This window comes from Sorex araneus, chromosome 9, assembly GCF_027595985.1.
Source record: "Sorex araneus isolate mSorAra2 chromosome 9, mSorAra2.pri, whole genome shotgun sequence".
Classification (NCBI taxonomy): domain Eukaryota; kingdom Metazoa; phylum Chordata; class Mammalia; order Eulipotyphla; family Soricidae; genus Sorex; species Sorex araneus.
In genome coordinates, this window is record NC_073310.1 from 59,877,620 (window position 1) to 59,899,801 (window position 22,182).

Genomic DNA, 22,182 nt, shown 5'->3' on the forward strand with positions numbered 1-22,182 from the left:
AAATTTGTATTTGCATTCTGGGCCACACTTGGCTGTGCTCAAGGCTTACTCAGGGCTCTGCACTCTGGGTTATGGGTCACTTGCAGTGGTGCTCCGGGAATTGAATCCAGGTTGGCTGCATGAAAAGCAAGCACTTCACCTGCTGTACTGTCTTTCCAGTCCCAATAATTAACCTTAAAAACTCAATGTAACCTGAGCACTAGAAAGCATACTTAAAGTCCATAGTATAATACAGCTATGTTTCGTAAACCATATTTAAAGATGTGAGACACAAATGAAATTATTGCATTATTGGCAACTCTTTCAATTTCACCTAATTTTCATTCACTTGTTCCATATATTAAATACCTGGCATTACATGAGTGTATAAATATACCATCAACCCAAAGAAGTGTAATCGTTGTATAGATTTTACCTATATACAATCACTGCATCATTGTATCACTGTTGTTCGTCGATTTACTCGAGTGGGCACCAGTAACGTCTCTATTACACTCAGCCCTGAGATTTTAGCACCCTCTCCTTACTCGTCTATCCCAACGATTGGAGGCTCTTACAGGGTCAGGGGAATGAGATCTAGTATTGCTGTTTTTGGCATATAGAATATGCCACGGATAGCTTGCCAGGCGCTGCAGTGTGGGTGGGATACTCTCAGTAGCTTGCCGGGCTTTCCGAGAGGTATGTATATATCTGTTACTGTAATTTGGATATGAATACGCCACGGGAGCTTGCCAGGCTTTCCCAAGTGGACAATAGTATCAAAACTCTAATCACTCTCATAAATAATCTTGTTTTGTAGAACTGAGTTCTGATATTCCTTTAATATCCATAAATAGTTACTGAAGGGCAACCTATCATGTTGTGAACTTGAACAGTTCATATGACGGTTCAAAGAAAAGGTGAAAAAAGTTGATTCCATTTATCTATTCGCAATTTTTTAAAAAAGCACTGCTCTTGTTTTTTTTTATGTTGTTCATAAACAACTAATTTAGAAAACAAATTCCATAACTGCCAAGCCCTCCCCTATTATTGAATAGAGGAAGTTAGGCTCTCCTACTGTTCTGTTGAGCATATTCACTTTTGGAGTGGTCCTGGATATTAGAAATGGATCTCCTACATCGCTGTTTTCCAAAACACTGTGAAACATCACGTCTGCAAGGTGCCTGGGGACAGGTCTCTCTGTGCAACTACTCCTATATGTAATACTTTACAAAATGTAATAGAGTCAAGACTGATGCCCTTGGTTTTCCCCAAAATCAGCTCTTCAGGTTGAGTTAGTAATTTAAGAAAAATAGTATTTTTTTCCTTTGGTTTGAAGCCACAGAATCACCAGAACCATCACTATTACCACACAAGTTATTTAAAGTTGTTCTAATTTTATCTACCAACCCCAATCATTTATCCTTTAAGGTATGACAGGGTGGTGGGTGTGGTAATAATGCACTTAGATGAGGTGTGACTTGGTATCCCTAAACCATATGCACAACTATAAACCAAGATTACTTGTACTAAATGATGAAAAAGACATTTCACATATGTCTAAATCCACCTTCTCAAATGTTGTTACATAAGGAATAATGACTCAATCTGAACCATGAGGCATTATATAAAATTGCTACAGCCCACTTATATAATCTTAAAGAGTCACATTTTCATAAACAGAATCCTAACTTAAATACAACTTTTACTTTCCTAAAATACCCCACCTATTTCCTTTTCTGTGTATCTTCCTAAGAAAACCTTTGCTGCAACATAATTCCTCTATTTTTCCTTTTCTGTATAAACACAAAAACTGTGACATCTTTCAAGCAATAGCTTAAACAATCATTTCTCTATAAGGCCTCAAAGGAGTGCATGTGCAAGAACTTTATCAGCCCTGGAACCCATATTTCATCATTTTAATTTTCTAAGACTCTCCCCTTCTGCTTAACCTTGTCAGTGCCCACTAGCCTACCCCAATTCCCAAGGCAGAGGAAACTATTTATCATTGTTTGTGGTAGGTGCTCACAAACTTCAATTTGCTTGTTGATGCTTCTGGATACAAATATTTTTCTGAACCCTAAAGGAGTATTTACATTAAAATGAGGCAAGAATTATCAATGTGTTTTCCTCACCATTAGAACACCAACAATAAGATCCAAATAAAGAAAATTGGTATATGCTGCTCCACCATCTTTTCCTTGACTTCCGTGAATTTCAACTTGCTTTTTAACTTATTCTCTCACTTTCATTTGCATAATTTGTCTTTCCCTGTTGTTTTGTTTTGTGGCCATGCCCAATGAAGCTCAGGAGTTACTCCTGGCTCTACACTCAGGAATAACTCCTGTGGTGCTGAGGGGACCATATGGGATGCCAGGAATAGAACCCAGGTTGGTCACATGCAAGGCCTACCTGCTGTACAACTGTTCTGGCCATCATTTGTAGAATTTCTATTTTATCATCCTTCTATTTGGTCTGCCCCTATGTTATGTCTACAGGGATATTTTCATGCATTTTTCTTATCTCGCTAATAGCACACAAAGATAGATCTTTTTTGACTTCTGGGATAAAAAATACAAATAACTTTCTTTATTGGATTTTGCTAATCTCAAAACTAACCTCCAAAATTAGTGAAGAAAAACAATTAAATTAAAATGGAATGTTAAAGTATGTCAACACAGATGTCATTAAAGGAAAAGTTAATAGTCACAAGTGATGGATACTTGTGTAAACATGTACTTATATGCCTATGTCAAACATATTATTAAAATAACATAGAAATACTTCAATATATTTTTTGAAGATCTTTTTCTTTCTAGCTCATCTTAAGTCATACAGTCTTGTAAGACTCTCAAGCTGAAGAAAAACTTAGAAGGTATACAAAGATGAATTGAAGATGAAAAATTACTGCAACTGCCTATTTTCTGCCAAAAAGTTTTCCCAATAGTTATGCTTTTAAAAACTTTTATTTATACCCTGGACTCTGTGATAAAAGAGAATGGTTTTCCCAATAAGTGCTCCTCTTAAAATATAGTTTAAATTAAAAATAATAACTGCAATGAAATTGTAGATTATCTCGGGTGAATGGGGAGAAAAAACACTTACCCCCAGTTGCCACAGTGATTTCACGTAGGAAATGGCCATAAAATGGAAAATCGAAGGACAGATTCACTCTCTGCAAGGAACAACAACCAGGAAAAAAAAATCAATAATGTGCATAATAGTAAATGTTATATGAAGTGCCTTGCACTTAGAAAAACCCCATAATTATTCTACTTTGTACCTTTGTTATTATAGGTGACTTTTAGGACCTGAATTGTAGATTGGAATAAAGGATATTTTTTTCTGGTAATTATATTCTTGAAATGTGTAGAAAGCACAAAGTTGGACTTTGATGGGCTATTATTCTATGTTTTTCCTTAAATGAAAATCTAGAAGTTTTCATTTTTGAGTCACACTATTATATTTCTCATCTTCACTACCTTTTAGCTGTCCACTATAAATTGGTTCAGTCCTCATGCTGTACAAGTTATCTCAAGGTGCTTTTTAGTTTGATTAGTCTTCTTCAATAAAGTACAGTGTGCTGTCATATTTCACTAAACAAAAGTCAAAAAATTTTATTTTATAAGATTATATATTCCACCACCAGGGGTAATTCCTGAGTGCAGAGCCAGGAGTGACCCCTGTGCATTGCCGGGTGTGACCCAAAATGCAAATATATATATATATATATATATGTATATATATATATTCAATGTTCCTTTCCTTGTCTACATCCTATCATAAAAGGCAGTTTCATAGAACAAGAGATCTAGTCTGCATAGATCTAGACCCACATATATGTTTATTTTGAAGTATGCTCAGTTCTCCATATTATGTCATTGATACTCGAATGCAATATTAAACAATAAAAAAAGATGGTAATTGAAGTGCTACTTTTCAACGCTTGAGTGTAAAATGAAAGAGATTTAGGAAGAAAATATTAATTTTGACTACTTTTTCTAAAAAGGAACTTGAAATGTTGGCTCTTTATATGTAGTAAACAAAACAACAAAGCAAAAAAAAAAGAAAAAACTTAGGCATTTTTATATGTTTCAAATGATATCAAATTAATATTAACCAAAACCATTTATAAAAGTGATTTATAATAAAGATGACCAACCAAAATAAAGGATTCTAGGAGAAATTGACTAGTTGCTTTAGATATAACAGCACCCAAACTACAGATAGTAAAAGACCATTATATTAAAAATTCTATCTCTCACACTATGCAGATTTTTAAAAATAGAGAAAATATTGATTGAATTTTGCTCATTTCAGTTTTGCAAATGATGTTTCTTCATATCAATCAGAGATGATGACTTATTTGGTATGAAATTCATCATTCAAATTTTTTAGTGACTTTCAATTTGGTTTTCTTTCTTTTTTGATGAAAGTGACATCTTCCGCAAGGTTTTGTAATAGTTTTATTTGTTACTAACAGGAAGAAAAAAAATGCATTTTCATTAAATCAACACAAGTGAGTGCTTACTAATAACTCTAAAATAAAAACTTTGACGGCAAAATCATATATCTAAAAGAAGACATGAGAAACAATTTTATAAAAGCACTACTTCCATATACTGTGTTTCATCATTTTAATTTATTTTCATACTTCTGAGCAAATTGGGAAAATTTACAATCCTTTGACACTCTCATTTTCAGAATAGGCATTTGTTTTAAATGTGCATTGCTAACAAACTCTACCAAGGGTGAACCAGAGGAATATGGATACACAAATATTCAATCTCAGCCAATACAAATATCTAAGATTTTTAGCATTTGATTTGGTATTTTATTTAATTAAGTATTTAATTTAATACTTAAAGTCTTTTCTGAGAGCTAATAAATTCTCAAAGAAAGTGGGTTAATATGTCATCCTAGTAATAACATCCATGCTTGAATTGCTTCCTTGTCTAAAGAACCAGCTTACTTTAGTTTTCATCACAACCTGCTCTGATTCCACTTATAAGAAATAGCAATAACATTTTAGAAAGATATCACCTCTTAATTATGAACCCATCCTCCTCCTCCCAGGTTCTATTGACACCCTTCCACAATGAAGGTCACTGTTCTCTCCACAACTTCTTCATTGGCATCTCAGCTCCAGTTTCCCTAGAATTCATTCCTCAAACTACCAAGAAAATCATTCCCCACAGAAAATGGTAGAATCCAGAATGCCACGGTCCCTGAAATAATGCTAAGCAGCAATGAAGTTGCTTTTAGCTTTTTCACCAATTCACCCATTTTCTTTTTCTCTCCATTTCCAATCATCTGGAGTATCCTTTAGTTCCTGAACCTGCCACCCTTTTATCCCTAGCTCTGGTACTTCTTCAGCATAATATTTCTGCGGAAGCCCCTCCACCCCACTTTGTCATGGGTTCCATATTCCTCAAGCTTTGTTTCACTTGGGTTTCCCAAATACTAATCCTGACATAAGGACTTAGATGCACATAGTTTGGAAGGTGATCCTAGAAAGCATTTGCTAAAGGAAGGAGAGAGGGAGGGAAGTTAACAAGAAACATCAAGGGCTGGAGAGACAGTACAGGGGTTAAGAGACTTGCCTTGCATGCACCCAACCTGGGTGGAATCCCTAGTACCTTCAGGTGCCCTAAAGCACTGCAAGGAGTGATCTTGGATCACAATGCTAGAAGTAAGCCCTAAGTATCACTGGGTGTTGCCAAAAAACAATAGTAACAAAAAACAACAATAATAATTATAAATAGCACTGCAGCACTGTCATCCCATTGTTCATCGATTTGCTCGAGTGGGCACCAGTAACGTCTCCATAGTGAGACTTGTTGTTACTGTTTTTGGCATATAGAATATGCCACAGGGAGCTTGCCAGGCTCTGCCGTGTGAGCGGGATACTCTCAGTAGCTTGCCGGGCTCTCCGAGATGGACGGAGGAATCGAACCCGGGTCAGTCGCATGCAAGGAAAATCACTCTGCCCACTGTGCTATCTCTCCAGTCCAATAATAATAAGTAACTAAATAAAAATAAAAAGGAAAATTGCAAAACATTTTATTAGGTGTATCACATCCATCACAGGTCTCCTTGGAGAGTCTTTTAAAACAGAAGGGACCCATGCCTTAGAATCATTTCTTTGGTGGCCAGGAGCCTGGGACACCAACCCATCAACTCCCATTGTCTACTGAATGCTCTACTGGGTGCATGTGGTTTTGCTCCTTCCTTACCACTGGCACCTTGCTGGCACCTGGCTCATCAGCAGAGTTACTACACTTGAGCTGGGAAGATACTGGCATGCAAGAAGCTGCCTCCCAACGTTTTAGGTGAACTAGGGAGGTAGAAGGGTTACAAGACAAATGCATCACCAGAGACAGCTCTGTGTCACAACCTCAGGTCCTGCCGTGGCCTTTTAGCTCAGTGATGGCTTCCTCCTGTAACTCACTTTGCATTCTCCCCATATCCATGCACACATAAAAAAGTTTTAAAGGGCTCATGATGGCTTGGGTGGAAAAACTAAAAGTTGAATCCATGTCTAATTGATCATAAAAGCAATGGTCTAGTTCTGAGGCAAATTTTTCTAAAGGAGAAAGAAAACTCACTTTAAAGGCAAATTTTTGAAAATTATTATCATCCTGCCTTAAAACTCATGCACACAAACAAAAATTTGCTGACACATAAAACAAATATTAAAATCTCATGAAGTCCTTTGAAGGTAGATGATTATATATTCAATATAATCAACACTAGATAATGAGATTATTTTGTCTTAGAAGAGTCTATAAAACAGGTATGAGGAGAGGAGGATGATTTTATTTGTTCATTAACTCGTTCATCCAGCCAACACTCATTTATTCAGCACCTAGCTATTATGGGTACTAAATCAGGGGCTGGGAATAAAATGAATAAGCCCCACCTCCTTCCTTTGAGGGGTTCGGAGATTCAGCAATAGGCGCTGGCACAGTAGAGGACAAGATGCTTCAGAAAAGGATTTCTCAAATCAAGCTACCAGAACTTAGCCTTATGAGACCAGAAGGCATTGGGGCAGAAGGGATGACGAAAGATGTGCACACAAAAGGAAACTGGAGGGACTGCACAATGAATTGGACAGAAAAGTTGGGAGGGAGGGAAGCTGGGGGCACAGTCTGGAATAAAGGACATGTTTCCAGCTGGGTGGCTGGTGGCCCAGGCACCACCAACTGAGATGATGGGTACAGGACAAAGATCTGTTCTGTTTATGGGGAGAAGATCTTCTGCGGTACTAATTAGTTAGAATCATTAACTATAGAGCAGGAAGAATATAAAAGCAAGCCCAGTTGTATATACAACAAAGGATTCTTTGGAATCAGATGGTGCACTGTAAATGTGTGTGTGTGTGTGTGAACAAAACAGAAAGGAAACTGGTGCGATTAGTCTACCTTGAACATTATCCTGTATTTGATCTTATCCCTTCAGAAACAGCTAATGGCAGAGAAGAAGACATTCCAGAAAACTATTGTGTTAAAGATGCAGTAGATTAAAAATTGGGTCAACATAAACTAAAGTAGTATGAAATTTGAAAGCACATCAGTGGTGCAGACACCACTCCAACCAAATCTGCCACTACCCAAATATGCCATTTGCCTTTACACTGCATGGAAAAGCCAAGAGTTTGAAGACCCGAGAAACACGCACCGTTTGTCCATACCAGAGTGGATAACTTTATGGCAGAGTGAATGGCTTTATAGCTTTAGACAACAGAAACAAGCACCATTTCTCCATACGAGTAGGATATGACTTGAGAAAACTTTGTGGCAACGCTATGAAGTCCAGTTGTCTGAGCAGACATGTATGGCAGCCATCACACTGAGCTATATTACAAAATGCGGCCTTTAACACCATCCCCCCACATCAGGGGCTCTCCTGTAATGGTTCCACGGAAATGCAGCTGTCAGGAGACTCTCTGACTCAAGCAGGGTCGTTTCAGCTCCCTCAGTGCCACAGCCTTCTTGCCTCTTTCAGATCTTTTTCTTAGGTCTACTGCTATGCTTTCTGACTAATTATTATGATCTCCGTTAATTCTTTCTTAATAACTCAGGCATATAATCCTAAGCACACGTGATTTCAATTTAACGTCTCTTTGTTTCTCAGTGGTATTGAAGAGATAAATTAATTAGTCCACACAGGTAAAACGTTGAATACCGAAACCTCTTAATACGAGTTAAGAATCTGAAGTGGGCACATTTATAATCCTCAGGGTCATTTTCTAAAAAGTCATTACTGAAAGCTGCTTTTCTGTTTTAAGGCAGCGTCTTCACAGTAATTCAGCTACTGTCTTCTAGTTCACCCCCAAATATTTATTGCATCTTTTCTTTTTTTTCAGCTTTTTGAGTCATGCTCAGCAATTCTCAGGGGTTTCTCTTGGCTCTGCACTCAGGAATTACTCCTGGCAGTGCTCAGGGGACCATAAGGGATGCCAGGAATTGAACCTGGATCGACAGTGCAAGGCAAATGTGCTACCCACTGTACTATCACTCTAGTCCCAGTATTGCATGTTTATAAGATTGCATCCTGTGGAAACCTGTACCTTTGAGAAGAAAATGTATAATCATTTACTTTTAATCACTGCTAAGCTCATAACTCTAGATTACCAAAAGAATATAAGGAGGAGCAGTGAGGTTGCCAGGGTTTGGTGTACAGATTTTGCATGCAGAAGTCCCCAAGTTTGATCCATGCACCAAGAGGTCCACCAAGCATGGCGAGGATGGCCCTGGTGACCCCTGAACCTCAAGGACCAAAACCAGATTGGGTACATACAAGATAAGCTTATTGTACTATCTCTCCAGTCCCAAATCACTGAGTCTTGAAAAACATATTCCACTGTGGGCACTTAGTTAGCAAGTCACCAAATAATTTAACAGTTTAAAGCTCATGTGTAAAATAAAAACACTTATTTAACTGTTATGATAAGGATCAAATAAATGACCTTACCAATGCAAACACTGAATCAATGAAGGCTAATATTATATTATATACATGAAAGAGTCTAGATTAATAATACTTAAAACTATCTTCCTAAACAAAAATAACTCCCTATTTGGTTTTTGATAAATAGCTGGGAGTTGATAGATCATGCTTTTTCAAGTAGGATATAATAATTAGACATTAAGTTCTTAGACTATGCTAATGATGACCTCATTTTTTGTCTTATTGAAAGAAACATAGTTACTATATTTACTAGCATTAGAAGATTTATTAGCATTTCATATACAGACATTATGCTAAGTATTTATGCATTGTAGCACTGTTGTCCCACTGTTCAACAATTTGCTCAAGCGGGCACCAGTAACGTCTCCATTGTGAGACTTGTTGTTACTGTTTTTGGCATATCAAATACACCATGGGTAGCTTGCCAGGCTCTGCCGTTCAGGCGGGAAACTCTAGGTAGCTCTGAGAGGGATAGAGGAATCGAACCTGGTCAGCACTGTACAAGGCAAATGCCCTACCTGCTGTGCTATCACTAAGGTAAAAGTATGATAAGAGACAGGATAGATGAATAGTTCCAAAGTATCTCACAACCACATACTTGATAAGTACAGAAGAAAAATAGCAATTTTACGGTGCAGAAACAAAACATTGTGGATATCACCTTAAGCTAGTTATCAGCATGAGCACCACCAATAAGAAGACATACTGGAACCATGTGCCTCTTGATCTGAAGCATGGTGAAGGAAAGGTTACCACCCCTACAGTGCTCTTGAAAGAAAAACACAGATATATGGATAGATTAATGAAAAAACAATAGACAAATCCCAGTCAGGGACACAGACTAAACAGCTGAAATTCTTCATGTATCAAGTTCAGAAAGGAAAGACAGATAAGTGTCATTAAAGAAAGGTGAGTGGGATCCGTCAAAGCAAAACAATGTGGGCGGGTTCTCTACTGGATTTTAAGTAAAGAAAAAGAATGAGTTGGGGAAAATTAGAGGCTTTAAAAAATATATTGAATCACTGTGAGATAGTTACAAGCTTTCATGTTTGGGTTACAATCCCACATAGATCAAACACCCATCCCTCCACCAGTGCACATCCCCCCCCACCAATATCCCCGGTATACCCCCCTTTCCCACCCTCCCCCTGATTCCATGGCAGACAATATTCCCCATATTCTCTCTCCACTTTTGGGCATTATGGCTTGAAACACAGACACTGAGAGGTCATCCTGTTTGGTCCATTATCTACTTTCAGCACACATCTCCCATCCCAACTGATCCCTCCAGCCATCATTTTCTTAGTGACCCCTTCTCTATTCCACTTGCTTCATGAGAAAATTAGAGACTTTTAAATAAGGCCCATATATTAGTTAATAATGCTGATGTTAATTTCTTGGTACTATACTATGACATAAAAGGTTTTAACCTTTGTGGAATCTAGGTGAACTCTTTAAGTCATTTTTTGCAAGATGTTTTGCAGCCCTGGAATTACAGCAAAACATGAAACAAAGAGACAAGTAATAAGTTCCAGGGATCATCCAGTAAACACAGAACTGCAATACAGATTTATCTGACACCCAAACTCTGATTCTTAACCACTATATCATCCTGTGCCCCTTCACCTATACTAACCTTCACCTATTCCTTTATTACATACATCAGTCATTCCATAACTACATTTTCTACTTTGGGCCCCAAATGCTATCACTCATTTATGTTTCTGGTTTTAGTAAACAACAATTTTCTTAAAACATGGCAGAAGAAGTCACCAGGACATGAGCTGTTAATCCAGTAACTGAAAACACTGGGAACTTAATTAGAAGTTCACATTTTCATGGTAAAGGGCAAATCAATATCTAATATAGGGACAAGGGACCAGCTTCTCCTATACAAAATAAAGCCCATGAATGGCATTGATTTTCTGAGTTAGAAATTCTAACTTCTTACGCATTTAAAAAAAAAAACAACAACAAGAGAACTGGGAACTTAATTAACCTTACATATCAAATGATAGACAGGATTCTTTCAAATCAGAAAACAACATGTAAACATGTGGCAGTTAGCAGATGTCCAGTCGAAGCAGCTGTGAGTGAGTGACCCCTCACTATAGCTCCTGGCTGCCCCTGCACGATTCTGGCAACAGTTAGGGTTAGGTGGCTGACATCAACTCGCCATCGTGAGAGCTTGCCCAGTGAGTTCAGTGCATCCTTGCCATGCAGGCAGAGCATTAAAACTGTTTCACGCACACAGAGCAAGTCCAATGGGCTTTTTCTGAAAACCCACTCGGGATAAGGTAGCAAGAGGGTGAGAGCCGAAAAAGCCTTTCTGAATTTTTCAAAAGACCCCGGGAGCAGGACACTGGTTTCCAGCAGGTTCTCCGGGCTGACTATGCACAGGAAATCTCTTAGGGTTCTGGTTACAAAACAGACTCTGATCCGTGGCCCAGGGGACTGCAATTCCGCATCTCTAACAAGCTCCCCCGTGCTGCTGATGGTGCCTTGGGAGCTCCATGTTGAGCACCAAAGCTTTATGTTATATAAATGGCCTTTGAAACTTTAAACCCGTTGCTGTAGGGAAACTCTGGCAAGCGTGAAATGGGTTAAAAGGATAAATAGACTCGATTCTGGGGAGCATCGCCTCACTCTGCCTGCTAGCGCCAGCACGGCCTGAAATTCTCCCTTGAAGGAACTCAAGCATGGAGGGTCCTGGGAGCCAAGCACGTTAAAGTGATGGTGTGAAAAAACTCATTGCAGCCCCAGTGGACCAGAGGGCAATGACACACCCTGCTCCCTTGACTTGTGATCCTCAAACAGGGGAGGGCAAGAAAAAGACACTGGTGTTTGTCTTCTGTAACCTGATTACAATCTGCTCTCCCTTCCTTCTCCTCAGCGAAGATTACTGCTTTAAATTTAATTATTTGCCCAGTAATTATTTTTAATAATATCACATATAAATCCAACACTATGCCATTCACTTTGTTTAAGCACGGTACACATTTTAAATCGTTTCATGTAATGTCAAATTTAGATTGCCCTGTTGCTCCCATTTTACAGATGAGGAAAGTGACTGGAAGGAAGTAAATCACTCAAATGATCAGTCAGCAAAATGATGCACCATCCTGTACAGTCTGTGCCAAAGTCCATTTGGTCTGCACTTTCTGTCAAGCTGCAGTTAATGGAAATATTAGGATTTAAAGTACAGTGGAGACCAAATCCATAAGAAGAATGACTAAGTCAAAAGCTAATGACAGGTTGAAACAAACATTTAGGGCCAAGTGCAATTTTAACTCTTCACCTTCCTCCACTTCTTCCTCTTCTTGCCTTTCTATTTAGAAATAATTTCAAATATTGGCACAAATTACAAAGACAGGACATGGGCTCCATAGACCAGAGTACATGCTTTTAGTGAAGGAGGCCAAGATTCCATCCCTGGCACCAAATGGTCCTCTCAGCACTGGCCAAGGAGCAGTCCCTGAGTGAGTGCTCCCAAACTAAAGTAAAAAGTAAAATCAAAATTGGGCAGAAAACATCCCCCCCCCCCCGTATTAAATAACCTATGCAGTCGCAAAGAATAAGAATAAGCAAAGGTTTCTTTGCTTGTTTGCTTTTAACACTTGCCACTGACCAACTTCTGGGTTTGTTACTGCCTGTAAATCAATGCTTCTCAACACAGCATCCAGGAGCTGTTTCTTTAGGATGCCTCACTCCTTGCTCCAATTTGTGAAGGACCAAAACTCAGGTGCCTAAGCTATCCCTATTTGTCAGGAGTGAGTCTTAGTGGCATTTGCTTTCCTCAGAGACCTGCTACACGATAAAAAATTTTTGGCAACAGTTCATGAACTGAGGGTAGCCAAAGCACCCTCGGCAGAAAGAGAAAAGGCCACTCTATGGGGCTGAATCCCAGGCACATTGGATGGCACAGTGGAAACCCAATTTATCAGCAAGCATGTGAGAACCTGTTCTCCCTGGGCTAACCTTTCACCACTTAAGTGATGGACAGAAAGTTGGCAGGAAGAAACAGATAACAAGGATACTAGAAACAGGTACACAAATATTTTTAGTACAAAGAAAAACACTAACCTGCCCAGGAATTTTGACCCTTGAAATGCCTTCAGTCTTTCTTCTCCTAGATTTAAGATTTTTTTTTAAGAATAAGAATAAAGTCTACATGCCTTCAATTGTATTCACTCTTAAGGAAATATACACTCTATATTTTGTTAAATATTTTTTGTCACAAACCTTTACTTTCCAAAAAAAAAAAAAAGGTCATGTGAAACTTTATCATGTAAATGACTTCAGGATAAAAGTATATTTTGTACTTGTTATCTAAAGTTAAGGCTTCCTGGGATCACGGAGCTATTTCAGAAAAGGCAATCAAAAATATGTCAGAGGTAAAATATTCAGATGAAATACAGGATTTTGTTAAGTATATTTGCCTATTCTACCAGAGACATAACTGTGGGGTCTTTTTCAGCAGCCCTTATGGCTTCTTAGAGGATTTCACATTAACCTCATGTTTGCCTGACCTGTGGCTTTAAAAAGGCAGCAGCCATGTAACTATCCTGAGTTACAACCATCAGTGGCAAAAAGGTAATGTAAGATTGCGTGCTATGACTTTAATATTATATAATAATGGCGCCCATCCTCCAGTAAAGGCACATTATAGCAAAGTAAGATTAAGTTGAATTGAAATTTGATCGGCTGGAGCGATAGCACAGCGGTTGGGCGGTTGCCTTTCACGAGGCCAACCCGAGTTCGATTCCTTCGCCCCTCTCGGAGAGCCCGGCAAGCTACCGAGAGTATCAAGCCCGCACGGCAGAGCCTGGCAAGCTACCTGTGCATATTGGATATGCCAAAAACAGTAACAATAAGTTTCTCAATGAGAGACGTTACTGGTGCCCGCTCAAATTGATGAGCAACAGGATGACAGTGACAGTGAAATTTGATGAATTCAAGTGTGAATTTGTTTTTATTTTTGTGTTTTAGACCACACTCAGTTGCGCTCAAGGCTAACTACTTGCTCATTACACAGGAATCATTGGTGGCAGCACTAGGAGACCATATGAGTATGGAGGATTGAACCCAGATCAACTGTGTTCAAGACAAGCACCTTATCTGTTGGATTATCTCTCTGACCCTGGGTATGACTTTTTAAAAAGGTGTGTTCTTGGTTTGGAAAATTAATACTTGATATATACAGGAAAATTGAGTGCTGTAATCTTTGTAAGTCTGAAATCCTCAAATAATCAAAGTCCCTTCCACACCTAAAATGTGGTTCCTTGGGTGAAATAAATAGTCCAGTAGGTAGGACGTTAGCATTGCATGCACCCTACTTGGGTTTGATCCCCAGCACCACATATGGTTCCCTACATTCTGCTTGAGTGATTCCTGAGCACAGAGTCAGGAGTAAGCCCTGAGCACCACTGGGAGTGGCCTGGACCAAAAGAAAGAAATAATCGAACAAAAATGTGATCCCTAGATTCAGTAAGGTTATCAAAGATAACTTAATTATAAATAATATGCATTTTATAATGTATATGCATATATAAATATACTAATAAATGTAGCTTACTAAACTTTGAATATTATTAGATGAGCCTTGGCATCAATGCAATCATCATGTAAGGGGAGCTCTCTCCCTTTGTATACATATATGTATATATATATACACATGCATACATATATGCATATATTCAATGACTTTGAGCTATGTACATAGTCTCACTCGCCTGGCATGGAGAAGAGAAAAGAACTCAGTCAGTCATTCCAATCTCTTGTCACTTTTGTGGAATAGAACAAAAACAGGATCTTTCATTACTTTTTTAAATTTTACATAAAGCATTCAATATTTTCTTCAGAACAAAGAAAATTAATCTCAAAACTGGCAGTGGCTTAAGTATAATAATAATATGAACTGATTAAACTAAAATTAAGCTGGAGAGAGATGTGCAGAAACAACTCAAGCTGTCTAATTATTAAACTAGAATAAAATCCTATGAACAAAGGAGTATGGTCAAGTTTTTGAACTGTGTACATCTTTCTACAAGTGAAGAGTGCAGCAAGCATATTCAACCACTCCAAAATAAACTAAACAAAAGCAACTTCATGCCAGACACTGTGGTTCAGAATTCAGGCAAAGTTTATGGTTCGGGTAATATACTGATTGGGGTAGCAAATTCTTTAGAATTAATAATTTAGAAAGGGATTTGGGGAAGGAATGTAACAAATTTCCTGATGCAGAAAAAATAAAATTGTGTGATCATTAAAAAAAAAGACTAAGGTCCTTATGAACATCCAAAAATAGCTCTATCAATAATACTAATATGTACATGTGAGATTGACAGAAATATTTGTTGAAATGTTATTTTTTTCTGGGGGAAAACTCTCCAGAAAATTTCATTGTTTTGAAGTTTCAAAAAAAAATGAAGCTTTTTCTATATATTTAAGTAGACTAAGGATTCTTAAGGAGAATAGTCCAAGTTCTAAAATTTAATACGTAAAATGTCATCAAATATCTTACTTGCCTATGACAGAAATAGAGAGAAGAACCTCACTTCACAAAAAAAAATCAATCTAGTTACTAGATACCAAGGTACAGAGTGTGCTTATGTCTGACAAAAATCACCACAGCGATGCCTTAGCCAAACATTATACAGAGCTTTAATAGGCAATAGATGTATATATCTATCTCTTTCAAAGAAAAGTCTTGAGAATATTTACAACTAAATTGAAATTAGCTTGAAACTAATTGGGTTTCGCTTGTTAAGAGTTGGGACTCTCAAATAAATAACCACAGTGGTCTCATCTTTATTTTCTGTTTTCAATGACATTTCATGTCTGTTTTGCTTTCATTCTTGAAGTGAATCAAGAGAAGACAGATTTCTCTTCCCTTTCTTTCTGGTTGGGAAATTGAGGAGTGAAAGGCCGGGCAGAATCCAAGATGAGCCTGCGAGCCCAAGTCGCATGTCTCCAGCCCGCTGAGCTCCTTCCCGGGACGGTGGGCGGTCTGTCTCTAGCAGCCGTGAAACAGAACTGCATGAACTGTGGTTCCAGGTGGCAAACATTTCTAATTTCACTGGCTGTTGAATCAAACCTTAGAGTCATTTTAAAAAAGAAAAAAAACCAGACAAACAACAACAACAATACACAGATAGAGAAGATGAGAAGAAAAAATAATACAACTGTGTAATATCAATGTCTGCACAGTTGGAAATAAATGAATCCGAATTGATTCCTAGGTCTGCCTTCGGAAACTTCCAGCTCTGCAACCTGACAAGCAGGGGACTTTGAGTAAGAGACAAAAATTTCAATAAAGTACCAGTACTTGAAGATAATGTGTTATGCTTGGCCTGCTTGCTTGCTATGAAGGGGCAAATATTTGTCCAATTTTTTTGACTTTCCTTTATCTACAAGGGCATATTCCTTTCATTTGCCAACTGTTAAAATCAAAGGCTTTTTTTTTTTGGTTGTTGCAATAATTTAAGAAATGCTATTGAAAGGTTTTAAATGACAAAATTTAAATCCCAATAAGGAAGATACAGATATTTGAAACTCTATTTTAAAAATTTTAATAAGCCTTCCCATGCTTTCTCTCTCCTTACCTCCTTCCCTTCCTCAATTTTCTCACTCCTCTCTCTCCTGTCTAATTTGTTGACCCATTGCCTATCATTATATATGAAACTTATACCAAGTGAAAAGGTTTGAGAAACTCCCCAGATTTTGATTTAGATCCTGTCTACAGGTTATCAGTTTTGCATCAGGATTAGGAGGGTTAGATATCTGATGAATAACAAGACGCCTGCTGTTTTCTATGTGCTCCAAGTGTTCTGTGATATCTGGGCAGGGGACAGGCAGGGACTGATGCCCGGTGCCTGGGATGAGGAGAGGATTTTAAGGCTACAGTATTAACCTATAACAGCAATACCTCCCACCCCAATTTAGGGGAGGCTTACTCTTGGTGCTATGCTCAGGGATCACTTCTGATACTGCTCAGAAGTAGTGCTGGGGAATCAAACCAGGATCAGCAATGAGCAAAGCAAGCATCTTCTTGCCTGTCGACAACAACAACAAAATATCATCTCTAAAAACTAGATTCTGCTCTAATATGGCCTAATAGGGAGGGAGGAAAGAAAATCTGGAAAATTGGAAAAAGAGGGGAGGGCAACTAAGGAATACTAAAACCCCAAATTCTCTCTACAACTTGAAGAGCTCAGGCTAATATTTAAAATAACACATTTAGCTGGAAAAGCTTTTATCAGAAATTATATCTTCTATTCTACATAGCTATTTATAATTTCTAAAGTATAAAATTTACTTTAATGGGATAAGTGGTAAATTCTTTCAACCAAGAGTAAAAAGGTATAGCTAAGTAATAAAACCAACTTGACTATCATAAACGCAAGGGTGTGCCTGTGGGCCATGAAAGGGAGTGTGGGTAGAGAACCAATCGCTAACTCTAAAAACCACATAGAGGTTTGCTTACAAAGGCTTATGCTTCCATGGAAAACCAATAACCCAATTTGTTATAAAGGTAGAGTGGTTCTTGCCAAAGATAAAATAATGATTTCTATCAATCATATGTATTTTATTTTCCTTTTTTTTGTGGGGTGGGCACACCTGGCAATGTTCAGGGGTCACTCCTGGCTCTGCACTCAGAAATCACTCCTGACAGTGCTCAGCAGATGATATACGATTCCAGGAATTGAAACTGGATCAGCAGCATGCAATGCAAATGTCTTACCCACTGTCTCTCCAATCATAATATATTTTCAAACTCAGTGCATAGATGGAGTTACAAGCAAAATTTCAAGTCCTCCCATTTGTGCGTGGGTGAATATAAATGATGAGAGCTGGGTTAGTAAGAAAAAAATGAATCATAGGTCAGAGAACTTAACAGGGGTTAAGGAACTTGCTTGAGATGTGGCCTGTCTGGGTTCAATCTCTGCACCCCACAGGCTCCATGGAGCCCCGTCAGGAGTGATTCCTGAGGAGAGAGCCAGGAGTAAGCCCTGGGCAGAGCTCCCCCCCGTACTCCATAACAAAGAAGAAAAAAAGAGGATACCATATCATATCACCACTTTTCTGGAAATGGCCCTAGAACTGTGATTACAAAGCAACCAAGCAAAATCTAACCCAAAGGGGTATGGGGAAGGCACCTCATGTAAAGGGCCTCAGCTTTGAGATAATAGTCGAAAGTCTTAGTAGGGAGGGAAGTGACCAACAAAATGAGGCAACAGGCTAACAGTTGAACAAGCTTCTTTTTCCATCTGGACATATTACTGAAAGTGTCCAGTATCAGGACCACTTTATAGAATCCTTGTAGGAAAATAGCTACAGTCAAATATTTAGAATATAAATTTTGCACCATTAGGCACCATCATGTGGCAGAAGGTCCATCACATGAATAAACTCCTAATAGACATTGCCTAGTCTAATCTCATCTTTCCCTTTTTTCTCTCCTCAGATCTGTTTTAAACCTGACAGGAATCATGTCTGAATCTGTCATCTTCCCTGGGGTTATCTGAATACAGAAAAGAAAGGGGCTGATGGAATTCAACAAGGGAAAGGAACTGCTTTGTTTCTCTGCTTCAGGAAACACGGCTTAATCTAGAAAGTTCAATCAACCTTCATGGTGAATTATAATTAATTTTCACTTTAACTGTTAAACTTTGATCTAATAGAGGAATGGATATATATATACATATATATATACAAATATATATATATATACAATTAAGACTGCTGGTTAGAATCTTTATTTTTTGACAGTTATAAAATCAGTGCTACTGAGGCCATTGTCTCTTTTGGTTCTATAGTTCTATCAGTAATGAAACTAGAATTTTAAAGATTAAAGTTCATTATTTTTTCATATTTTCATAATAATCTGAGCAAATACGGTTATGTCAGTGATGAGAGTATTGCTGTTATTCTTACAGCAAATCTAAGTAACTTAAAATGTAAAATCTATTTTTTAAAAAAATGACTATTGAAGCCAAGGTTGAAATCCAATAGTGATAAATTTTACATGCACCTCCTCTGGTAACATGTGAGTTTCACCACTTAACCGACTGGAGACACATAGGTCCGTAATTTGATCTGTTTATGAGACATATCACTCATTTGTAATTCCTAGGTGGTGATAATATGCAAATCATGGGATTCTTGTAAAGAATGTCAAGTCAACCATATAGGCAGTTAGCCTTACACATAAAATATAGATATGTGTATAAATATCTCATTCCATCCCCACTGTCCAGATGTGGAAATTATGCTGCAGAATATCTGAATCATTTGACATAAAAACTATAGCTGATAAGTGATAGGTGAGGCTTAATGAAATGTATATTTTAAGTGTTCTGATTGAGTTATATTTCTTTATATTAAAGTTCTTCACTTAAATCAATAGTTATATGTATAGGTTATCTGAATAACAAATATTTCAAATTCAATTTTTAATACCAAGAGTAATAAACATGTAATATATAAGAAACCAAATTAACATAATTGTCAAAAAATGTTTTCTAAACTCATGAGTTGCAAGGAAATTGAAAATTATACAGGTTTAATCTCAACATTGAATTGAATATACAACTCATAATAGGAGATGCTCATGCCTAATTTAATTATTTGATGGCAACTTATGTAAATAATTTGTTTTATTTTCCATTATTTAATGCAATTATTAAAGAAACAGTTCAGGGTTAAATATTCTTGAAGTAATCACAAAAATCAATACTGACATGCCAATCCAAGCAAAAATATATTTTTTTCACAGCAAAAAATTAGAAACTCAAAATATACAAGTACTTACTGCAGCTTGCCGATGAGTATTGGACAGTATTCCATGAATCTTCACTTTGTCCTTTTCCATTTGGTCTATGTTGACCCAGAGATCCCGACTGGCAGAATCCGATGGACCATATATCCGAGATGTATAATAATTGTGATCTGTGTCCTCCTGTAACAGGAGAGAATAATGCACATCAACACAGGCAGCAAGGATTGGACTTTAGAGCATAATGCTTAGGGAACTAAGTCAAATAGAGACGCACTAAAAACGTATGATGCTTTTGCAGTCTGTATCCAGGGACTCGCACATGCAAGGGAAGAGCTCTATCACAGAGCTACATCCCTGACCCCTGATGTCCCTCTTATGTGAACTCTAAAAAAGCCAAACTCATAGAAACAGGGTAGGATGGTGTTTGGGACCAAGAGGAAAAGGGGTGTGTGTGTAAAAGGATACAAACATGCTGGTAAAGTGTACAAACTTTCAGTTAGAAAATGAGTAAGTCCTGGGAATCTAATGGATAGCATGATGTCCATAATAATATGTACTATATATGTATGGACATAATATACACAAGATACTTGAAGGTTGCCAAAAGAATAGATCTGGAAGGTTCTCCGTCCAGGAAGAAATAATTATTACATGATGTGTTAAAGGTGATAACTCAGGCTAGGGAAGCAAACAAAACTCAATTCTACAGAAATTAAAAACATTAGTTTCTTGTTATTTTAAAAAATAATCCTATTAGGTGAATAATATATAAGGAAAATTAAAGATGCGAAAAATAAAATAAGTCTCTTTAGAAAAAATTGTTAAACAAAACCTTGGAGGCAAATTTACACGCTGTGTATAACACTCTTTTTTTAACCACAGTTACAGTATAATCACTGTCCACCTTCCAACACTCACCACCCAATGTTACTTTCAGATCTACTTGCTAAAAACCTAAACTGTAGGATAACATAGTCTCAGGTAGTTGGTTTATTGGGTTGTTCCCATCACAGTGCTCCCTTTCCTCTGTGCTTATTTGTAACTCCTTTCTTTGTGTTTTGTTGACTTGTAAATATTGTTTTTCTCTTCTCCTAGGGTCTTTTGCATATTTATTCACAGCCATGTCCTTTTGTATGGGAACAGGGAAGACAGTGGTAAATGCTATGCTTTTGTAACCTGGGAGACATTTGACACTACATGATATTTTCCTCCCTGGGCATCTGTTCTCTCGACCTAAGCCTCAACTGCCCTTACTTCCTAGCACCCCCAAAAGTAGGGTCCCAACAAGGGATGGGACAGACCCAGGGCAAGCAGTATGTTATGTGCTCCCCTGGCATCGAGATGGGCCTGGCCAAAGTGCCTAACTCTTAACTATAAATTAAGCGCTTGGTCATGGACAAATCCTGTCATGATCCAAAAAGTGATAACTAGATTCCGACCCAGCTAGAATAATTAATCTGGCCTGAGCGCTGTAGTCTGAGTCTGTGGCAAGATGTTGCCAGGAGATCTGCCCTACAAGCCTCAATGTATCTCTTACTGTGCCCATACAAAAATAACTAGTATTAAGATGTTGATAGAGTTTTTGGACTGAGGAAAAGAGAAAAACACCTTAAGAGGCATTTTTCCTGCTGGCAGTCAGGAAGGGCTTTGGAATGCCCCTAGGTGGTGTTTCCTTTGAACCAGGTGGGCCCTCAGGAAGGGTTTCTTATGTTGATTTTGCTACCAGACTGGGTGTAGTCCAGAGGGCAGGTGGAGAGAGACAAGTAAGGAGGAGAGACTGGTGGAGAAGGAAGAGGATCCAGAGAGCAGCGTGATGGAGGAGTGAGGAGCTAGGAAGGAAGAGTGTGTGAGATGAGAGACGGAAGATTGAATAAACGGTAACTAATCAGCAACCAGCTTAGTCCTGTTCTTCTTTCACCTGTCCTTGGCCAACAGCCGTCCCCATCCAGTGCATAGGCAGCAGCTCAAGAGCACTGAAGGCAGGCGGTGAGACAGAGCCGCCCGGAGAGAGCCCTCCAGCACACACCCTTCAGCGTGAGTAGTATTTTACACTAAACAATAATTATTTCTGAGTAATAGTACATTCAAACTTCTTTTAAAAATAAAATTATTTCAACCTGCTTTCAGTTAATGGCCCTGGAAATGGAGATAACATATTTTTCCTCTATTACTTAGGACTAGAGTAATAGCGCAGCAGGTAGAGCGTTTGCCTTTCACGCAGCCGACCTGGATTCGATTCCTCCATCCATCTCAGAGATCCTGGCGAGCCACGGAGAGTATCCCGTCCGCACAGCAGAGCCTGGCAAGCTACCTGTGGTGTATTTGATATGCCAAAAACAGTAACAACAAGTCTCATAATGGAGACGTTACTGATGCCCACTTGAGCAAATTGATGAACAACAAGATGACAGTGCTACAGTGCAGTGCTACTTAGAGGAAAAATATATCAT

The 22,182-nt window shown here is 38.2% G+C and overlaps 1 protein-coding gene across 1 annotated transcript in view; it reads right to left on the reverse strand.

Moving 5' to 3' along the window:
- The window catches only part of PLXDC2 (plexin domain containing 2), a 410,249-nt gene that overhangs the window by 193,573 nt on the left and 194,494 nt on the right, over nt 1-22,182 (reverse strand). The window contains exons 3-4 of the mRNA XM_004605351.2: nt 19,766-19,912; nt 3,085-3,154 (exon numbers count right to left, since the gene is read on the reverse strand). Of these exons, the coding sequence (XP_004605408.1) occupies nt 3,085-3,154; nt 19,766-19,912 (217 nt within the window). The remainder of the gene's footprint in view (nt 1-3,084; nt 3,155-19,765; nt 19,913-22,182) is intronic.